We start from the raw sequence: 8,837 nt of genomic DNA on the forward strand, positions 1-8,837 counted from the left end.
CTGCCAGGGGCGTGTGTGGGAGAGGGAGCCTGACCACCGTGCGCCTCCCCCTTCCCTGGGGCGCCTGGGGTGCGGGCGGGCAGGGATGCTGCAGCCCTGCGCCTTGGAGGTCTGGGCGTCCAGGGCTCACTGGGGCGCCGTCTGGAAGCATCTGTCTCTCCTTTCCCGGCTGCTCAGGGCTTCCCTCAGGCCAAGGGTGTGGGCCTCTGGGCCGGCCCTGCCGCCCTGTCCAGATCCGGAGATCCGCGAGCTGCTCAGCAATCTGTCACCCCTCGCCCGTCCTGCCGGGAACCCCAGTTACCCACCTCCACAGCGCGGGTGTGTGGCTCCCCCACTGTCCTGACGTGCCGATCCGGAGGCCCCCCTGCTGCTCTATAGCTGGTTAAGCCTGCTTATTAAATATAAATATATAATAGGAGCTAAAATAAATGTATAAGACACACACTAGAAATCTACCGGTTGCTGATCCCAAACTTGATTCCCTGCCCCTCTGACCTCTGCTTGGAAATAGATAATGCACATCTCAAACTTTGATGTGCTTTAGCACTTGCTGCTTCTCACTGCAAACTTTCTGATTCTCAGGGTCTAAACACTACTGTTAGGGCCTCCCTGGTGGCTCATGAGGTTAAGCACTACACTGTGGAGCTGTCCACAGCCTCTGCAGCATGAGTTCGATCCCTGGCTGGCCAGGGAGCAACCCACATGGCGCAGCAGACCTCTCCTGGCTCGCCCGCGGCTCCCCTCAGCAGTGTACTTCATCAGTCTGCCTGTTCTCCTCCCCGCTCTGTCTCTGGTGAATCCTCTCACCCCCTGCATCTCTGTCCTGTGCCCCAACTCTTGTATGAATAAATGAGTAAATCTTTAAGAAAAATAAAAATAAACACCACTGTTAGCTGCCGGCAACAGCTGGTATCGGTCAGATTCCCTCCTGCACCTCACTTCCCACACAGCCCACCCACGGAGCGCAGCCCAGGTCTAAGTATCCAGGAAGATGCTACCCTGTTATCCCCACCCCAGAACATTCATCACCCAAGACATTTCACTAAGGTGCCATTGATATTTTGATCCAGGTGATTCTTGGGGGGCGGGGTTGCCCTGTGCACTGTGGGAGGTTGAGCGCATCCCTGGCCTCTACACCCCACATACCAGGAGCCCCCACAGTCCCAGTGGTGACAATTACAATGGGCAGCACACAGCGCCACCTGTGGCCTGGACAGCAAAGTCACCCTGCTGGAATTAGGTTGTCCAGGCCCCAGGGGCCACCTGGTGCCTCTCCTCGCCCCCTGATTTTTCGCCCGTCTCTCTGGCACTCCCTCCAGGGGCAGTTCTCTGCCGGAGTGGGGTTTCAAGTATGCTCTGGACATGTCTCTTCAGCATTGCATCGGCCTCTCGTTTAGACTCGGGAGCAACACCAAGGGCCTCTCCGAGCCCTGTGAGACTCCCCTCCCAGACCCGCGCGCGCGGCAGCTCTCACTTCCTCTCCACACTGGCTCCCCCGCCTCGCCTCGTCCCGCTTCCCCCGTCCCACGTCCCACCCCTGCCCAGTTCCTTCCCGTGGGCAGTGTGAGGTGCCAGCTTCTGCAGCTGCTTCCCGGCTCTCGCCTGGGAGTGGGAACCAAGACTCCCCACATGTCCCCACACTCACTGGCATGTTCTGTGGTTTCTTTGGCCTCCTCAGCACATTTTACTCTTCCTGGTGTGACCTTGTCGCCTCCCCTCTGCCGCCTCGGTCAGCTGAGAGTGCAGCGGCTCCCCCCAGGCCACCAGCATCTTTTTTTTTTTTTTTTTTAATAGAGGCATGTTTTATTTATTTATTTATTCATATGTTTGTTTGTTTGTTTTGTTTATACATGCACTGGGTACAGTCAGAAGCGCGGGAGGGTGAGAGAATTCACCAGAGCCAGAGCGGGGAGCAGAGCAGGCAGAAGGGCCGAAGGACACTGCTGAGGGGAGCAGCGGGCGGCAGGAGAGGTCTGCGCGCCATGTGGGACCCTCCTCTGGTGGCCGGGGAGCAGCCGGGGATCGAACCGGCGCCGCAGAGGCCGCGAGCAGCTCTGCAATCCAGCGCTCAACCGCTGCGCCACCGGGGAGGCCCTACACCAGCATCTTTTTAAGTGGCTTCTCCATCTTCCGTTTCGCTGCAGGCTTGCGGGGTCTCGCCTCTGTGCGGTGGGCACATTCGTCCAGCGCCGCCTCCTCTTGCCTCGGAGGGAGACTGCCCCGCTGTGGCCCCCGCCGTCCCCTCTGCTGCCCACACCCCTGTGGCCACAGCTCCCTGCCTGCCCGGTGAGCTCTCCGTGTCCCCTTCTCCTTTCCTGCCGTAATTTTCTTTTTTTTAAATTTTGTTTAAAGTATTATTTATTTTATGCATACAGGAGCTGGGGTGCAGGCAAGAGGTGTGGGGGGGCGGTGAGAGGATGCCCCAGAGACAGAGTGGGAAGCAGAACAGGCAGATTGACTGAAATCCACTGCCGAGGGGAGCAGCGGGGAGACAGGAGAGGTCTGCTGCGCCGTGGGGGTAGCTCCCTGTCCAACCAGGGATGGAACTCGTGCTGCAGAGGCTGTGGATAGTGTCATAGTCTTGTGCTTAACTCCTTGCGCCACCAGGGAGGCCCCCGCCTGCTGTCATTTTCTGAGGGAAACGCAGGCCCTGCTTCCTTATTGCTCCTTAGACCTCAGCCCCTGTCTCTCTACACACACACACACTCTCACACACTCTCTCACACACACATTCAGAGATACTGAGCTGATCTGAAGGATGCTCGGAACATGGAGAGGCAGGAGGGGAAGGGAAAGGCATTTTGGGAGAAGGAACAGCACATGCAAAGTCTGAGTCACAGAGGCGCTGTCGGGCTGCATGGGGGGACGGTATGAGGCAGCCTGGTCTTCAGCCCAGCCTGAGCTGTCTGCACCTGGTCTCAGTCCGTGGAGAGGGCAGGGCCGTGACCCTGCAGGGTGGACGGGGAGGGTCTCTGGACACTCAGCCTGGAGTCTGTGGAGGACACGGGTGGAGGCTGGAGGGGAGGGGGTTCAGAGACCAGGGAAGAGATGAGGCTGCAGGATGAAGTGACATCTGACCTGGGAGGAGATGGGCATCGGGGTGAGCTGTGACTGGGGGTTTCTGGGAGCAGGGAGCAGGGGGGAGGTCAAAGCTCAGAGCGACACCCTGTTCTGACTTACAGGTGGGGACATTCCCCTGCAGTGTGCCAGGTCCAGCAGGGGGTGGGCTGGGGGAAGGTGGAGCTCAGTGTTGACCTTGCCAAGAGAGCAATCCAGGGGGCTGTCCTGGGAGAGGTGGGGGGGGGTTTGAGGTGCTTCCATCACGCACCTAAGGGCTTAACCCAGGATGTGCCTGTATCTTCCTGGTCCCCCGATGTCCTGGCTGCCTTCCTGCTGCGGGACTTCACTCTGAGAGAAGAGAGATGGGGTCTTCCCATCTGGTGAGAAGGGGCAGCAGGCAGAAAGCAGCCCTGTCCCTGAGGGGCTGGAGGCTGACTGAGGTGGCGGGGGGAGGGGGCGGGGGGGCGGGTGTCACCCACAGACTGGCTGGGCACAGCAGGGGGTCAGTCCAGGATGCTGGGGGCGGGGCCTCAAGAACAGCTCCTGCGTCCCACCCCCCCACATGTTCAGGTGCCTCAAGCACGATTTCTGGGGTCCACCCTTGCACTGCTCCCCCCACCCGCCTTCTCCCAGGGGTGCTCACATGAGGGCGACGAGGCAGAGGAGGAGGAGCAGGGTCTTGACAGCCGCGTCCCCGATGGCCACAAGCTGTATCTCGGCCTGTGTCGCCGCCCCCCCTGTAGGAGCCGAGCGAGCACGGGTCACTGGCTGCCGTGCAATCTGCGTCCGTCTGCTCCCACCGGACCCCGACCTGGGCTCTCTCGGACTCCCCGCATCACCGGGCACTAGTCGCTCAGGCCAGGGAGCTGAAGGGCCTGGGGAGGCGGGGACCGAGCACAGCCCCCAGCTCACTCTGCGGGGAGGGGCTCAGGGAGGCGTGCTGGGAGCCAGAGGGTGCTGAGCTCGGCAGGTGAGCTCCCCTTCACCCCTGGGGCACACTCCAGTCAGCTCCCGCACCACCTTGCTTGAGGGCTTTTAGGGGCTCAGGGTCAGGCTCCCTGAACCGGGCTCAGGCAGGTGCCCCCCCTTCCTACCTGTCCTGTTTGCCAGGGAGACCGTCACTCTCAGGTCCTCTGGGGCATCTGGAACAGAGAAGAACGTGGGGTTGGGGGGCTTCTCCTGGGCAAGGGACCTCCCCTGGAGACGCGGGGTGCTCACCACTCCAGGGCTGGCTCCCATGATGCTCAGATTCATGGTTCTACACATATATGTAAATGTAGATTTATGCTATCTGCATGGCTTTGTTCTGGCCCAGAGTCCCTGAAACCCTGGGGATTCAAGCCCCTTTCAGCTGCGCCTGAGTTCCTGTGAAGGAGATGGGGACACGCCTGGGCCTGGGGAGGGCCAGGGTGTCGGGGACAGTAACCCGGGTTAGAGGGTTGGAGCTGGAGGTCGGAAGGAGCACCTGATAATCCCATTTTTTTTTTTTTTTTTGGTGGATTTTAAAAATTCACTCGTCAGTCACTGACATGTCTATATACAGTTGGGGTCCCTTTTCACACCTCCATGTGTGCACATGCTTCATTTGTCCTCTGCCACTGCTCCATGGCAAAGCCCTGTTTCCCCCCCAGGCCCTCCCCCATGGCCTCCCACATCCTCCCCGTACCCCACGCCCGCCCCCGCGCCCTCCCGTCCCGGGTACGTTTTCCCCAGTCTGAGTTCCTCTTCCCTGGGCTTTGCCAGTGAGTGTTCTTTGCTTGTTTATATTCCACAAATGAAGGAAACACCCCCGCGTCTGTCTTTCACTTTCTGACGTTTCCCTTGGCATCCTGTCACCTCAAGTTCCATCCACGTAGTCCCCCCCAAAACAGCCAAAGCAAAACCAGACTAGCTCCTGGGACGTGGAACTTAAAGAACAAAAGACGCGGTCACCAAAGCAAACAGGCCGCTCCAGGCTGGGAGGAGACCGGTGCCCGATGATTTCACTAAGGGGCCACGGTACCACCTCCTACAACCCCCGGCAGGGTCCAGAGCGCCTGGGGGGCACACGCGGGGGTGTGGGGAGCTTTCCGCAGCTCCCCCACGGGCATCAGCATTCCGGTCGGTCCGTGCGGCACAGGGCTCCTCTGCGTGCTGTGAGCCGCTCAGTGAATGGAGCCCAGGCCTGGGCTGTAGAAGCACGGGGGTGTCTGGACTTGCCCCTGGCAGCCGGTGTGGGGGTGCAGTCCTCCCGGGGCGCACCGTCCCCCCCCCCCAGGAAACCTCAGGCAGGCACCTCCAGAAGGGAGTTGGATCGAAGGCTCCAGCCGGAGCCCAGGCGCGGGCTTGGCGGTGTCAGAATCTCCGAAGGGGCCATGCCCGCCCCCAGCTCTGGGGGCCTAGGCCCCCCCTCCCCGGGCACTCACACTGCACAGCCAGGTCCAGCCAGCGGCTCCCAGCGCCCAGCCGGTTCTCCGCGCGGCACGTGTATCTCCCCGCGTCCCCCGCCTTCACCCGGGGCAGCGCCAGCGCCAGGGCCTGGGCGCCCGAGGGAGGTGACCAGGCGAGGACGCGGCCCTCCAGGGCCCAGCTCAGGGTGGCGGGCGGCCAGCCCTTGGCGGCGCAGAGCAGCTGCAGGAACTGGCCTTCCCGCGCGTCCACACGCCAGGCCTGCGCGCCCTGGCCGTGGGGCTCCGGTGCTGGGGAGGATGAGAACTGGGGGAATAAAGACTCGGGGAGGAGGGGGGCTGCCATCCCCCCATCCTGGCCCCCAGAGAGGACACCGGGCCCTCCCCGCCTCATACCTGACGTGTTTGCCCGGGAAATGCTGATAGTCAGGTCTCGGGGGGCATCTGCAACCAAGAGGCGGGCTGGGGGAGGGGCCTTCGGTCCTGAGGCCAGAGAGAGCCCCTGGGGCAGAGGCCGCTCGGGGAAGTCCAGTGAGCATCAAGTGCCCAGTGCGGGCTGGTGGACAGCGGGGGACAGCGCCCCCCTCCCCCCCGCCAGGCTGCTCCCGCCACTCTCCTCTCCGCACCCCCAAGTCCCGTCAAACTCACGGGCCACTCTGAGCTGGACAGTCCTCTCCGCGTGCGCCTCTGTGACGTCCACTTGGCAGGTGAGGGCTGCGTTGTGGTCCTGGAGCCGTGGGGTGAGGGTGAGCATGGAGAAGTGCGCGTAACTGCGGGTGATTCTTGGGGCGGAGAGGGCGGCCCCCCTCCAGGAGAAAGCAGGGGCTGGACATCCCTCGAAGGTCCAGTTGAAGACACAGACGATGGTGGCCTGGCGCCCGGGCTCCAGGGTCTCCGGCAGGTAGAGGAACGGCTGCGGGGTCGGCGCTGGAGGGGTGAGAGGGCGCATCCCAGCCTGAGAGCCTGGCGGGGGTCTCCTCACAGTCCCCCCGGGATGAGAAGCAGGAAGGGCAGGGAAAGGAGGCCCCGCGGCCTCCCTGGGGAAGCGGCTCCGTACCTGTCACTTCCAGCTTGAACTTGAATTGCAAGAAATTGTACTTCACGCTCTCGCCCCTCTCCACGCGGAAGAAGTACCGGGCGCTGTCCTCCACCCGCACCTCCCTGATCAGCAGGGAGCAGCTGAAATCCCGGGGTTCGCCCACCAGCTGGAATCGGCCCCGGGTGCTCTGTTGCACCTGTTTATTCGGGTTGTTTGTGGCCACCAGGTCCCTGTACTCCTTTCGGTCCCGCGTCAAGATCCAGTGGTCCTTGTACCAGTAGCCGTGAGCTGGGGTTGACTCATCCCAGTCGTGTCGGGGGTACTCGAAGGAGCAGGGCACCAGCACACACAGGCCCCTCGGCACCCTCACCTCCGTCGGCACTTCCAGCCAGTATTCAGGGGACTGAGCCTGCGACCCTGTACCCCACTCACCGCCCCACAGCGCAGCACACAGCAGCGGCAGGAGCATCTCTGCCTGGGGGTGCCCGGGCCCTCCGGGACAGGCGTCTTCGCCGGGCACTTCAGCCGCTGGCTGGGCAGAAGGGGAAGCTCAGGCAGGGCCGGCGGAAGCTGAGCTCGAGGCTCTGATGCATGAAATGAGCCCTGATGTGAGTCTCAGGCCACCACGCCCCATTCCTCACCGCTGCCCACCCCCTCACCCCCTCGGAGGACCCTCAGACTTTCCGGTGTCGCCAGGGCAGTCTGAGCAGGTGCCCTGCCCGGGTCACCTCGGGCTGGGGGAGGGGTGTCTGGCTGGGGCCTGGCGGTGCGGGGCTCTCCCGCCAGCCCGGGGCACTGGGAAGCAGAAGTGAAAGTCCGCGGGGAGCCTGCTCACGGGGGCCCTGGGCATAGGGGCAGGGGCCGGCTGAGTGCGCTGCTGGGAAGCTTGACAGAACCCCTGAAATAGGGGACGTGCTGGGAGTCGCCTGAGTGTGTCCCCAAGATGGCCTGAGACGTGCCGGCCTGACGTTTGTAGCCGAAACGAAAATCTCCCCAGGAGCATGGAGCCACCCCAGGCTGTCCCTGTCCCACCCTTCCCCTCCCTGCCCTGGGGGGCGTAACCCCAAGACCTGCCCTCTTCTCTATCTCCCCTTCCTCTTCTCTCCTTGGTTACCGACTCTGACACCTGCGGCCGCCACAGCACCTGCACCCAGAGGCCAGGCCTGGTGAGCAGGGCGAGCTCCCAGAGCATGCCCGGGGCCCGCCTCCTCAGAGTGACCGTTCTGGTCACAGTCACATGGTGACACTCAGCTGCGACCCCCGTCTGGCCTCAGTGTCTCACCTGGGGGGGGGGGGGATCCAATTTGGAGAATGGAAATTCCTGGAAAACGGGGGCCTCCCCTGGTGGTGCAGTGGTTGAGCGCTGGGTTGCGAAGCTGCCCACAGCCTCTGCGGCGCCAGTTCGATCCCCGGCTGCTCCCCGGCCACCGGAGGAGGGTCCCACATGGCGCGCAGACCTCTCCTGCCGCCCACTGCTCCCCTCAGCAGTGTACTTCGGTCCTTCTGCCTGCTCTGCTCCCCGCTCTGGCTCTGGTGAATTCTCTCACCCTCCCGCGCTTCTGACTGTACCCAGTGCTTGTATAAATAAATAAATAAATAAATCTTTAAAAAAAAATTCCTAGAAAACAGGCAAGTGCTTATAAATGCCCGCCCTCCTCCTCACCCTGCGCCCCACACCCTGTGGGGACAGACCGCGGTGGGCTGGGGACTGGCCCCTTCCTCCTGATGGAGGGCTGCGGTCAGGGGGGCCGGAGGTGTCCTGGCGGTCGCTGTCCCCGCCCTGGCCCTCACGGCCACTGTCTCAGTCTGCTCCGCCTGCCGCAACGAACCCGCAGACCCTGTGGCTTGAACAGGAATTTCTCTCCTCGCGGCCCTGTGGCTGCGGCCCCCGGACAAGGCGTCTGCGGGGGGCAGGCTCTTCTCAGGCCGGCTGTGGCTCAGATGGCCATGCGGTCCTCGCCTGGTCTTCCCGTGTGCAGGCGTGTCCTGATCCCTCATAGAGACGCCTTCCTGCTGGGCTTGGGGTTGCCCTTGGACCTCATTTCCCCGGAGTCCCCCCCGGGACGCCCCGCCTCCCCGCCCCCCCCCCCCTTTGCTGCTGGCACTTTGCATGTCCCGCGTCTCTTCCTGAGAGCTGTTTTACATCCGTTGTATCCCGCACTCCTCTGTGTCTTTGGGTTTGGTTTTCTGGAGACGCCCCCTCTAGCGTGGTCGTGGTGCTGTGCAGCTGCAGTGCTGTGCGCGGCGGGTGCGGGGGCGCCTGTGGAAGGGCCTGCGGGGTCCTCAGCCCCTCGGTGCAGGCTGCGCTTCCCGGGCCCGCCGCTAGGCGGCGCCGCGGCCTGGGTTTGGCC

The 8,837-nt window shown here is 62.9% G+C and overlaps 1 protein-coding gene across 1 annotated transcript; it reads right to left on the minus strand.

Moving 5' to 3' along the window:
* Positions 1-2,918: 2,918 nt before the first annotated feature.
* On the minus strand, positions 2,919-7,678 carry LOC311186116 (sialic acid-binding Ig-like lectin 16; the record flags this gene model as incomplete). The annotated part of the gene is given in 10 exon segments (XM_084257003.1): positions 2,919-3,078; positions 3,704-3,797; positions 3,973-4,011; positions 4,014-4,092; positions 4,183-4,202; positions 5,466-5,738; positions 5,844-5,891; positions 5,994-6,374; positions 6,505-7,018; positions 7,601-7,678. Coding segments are annotated over 10 exon segments (1,686 nt in total).
* Positions 7,679-8,837: the final 1,159 nt, after the last annotated feature.

This window comes from Talpa europaea, assembly GCF_964194135.1.
Source record: "Talpa europaea genome assembly, chromosome: 16".
NCBI lineage: Eukaryota > Metazoa > Chordata > Mammalia > Eulipotyphla > Talpidae > Talpa > Talpa europaea.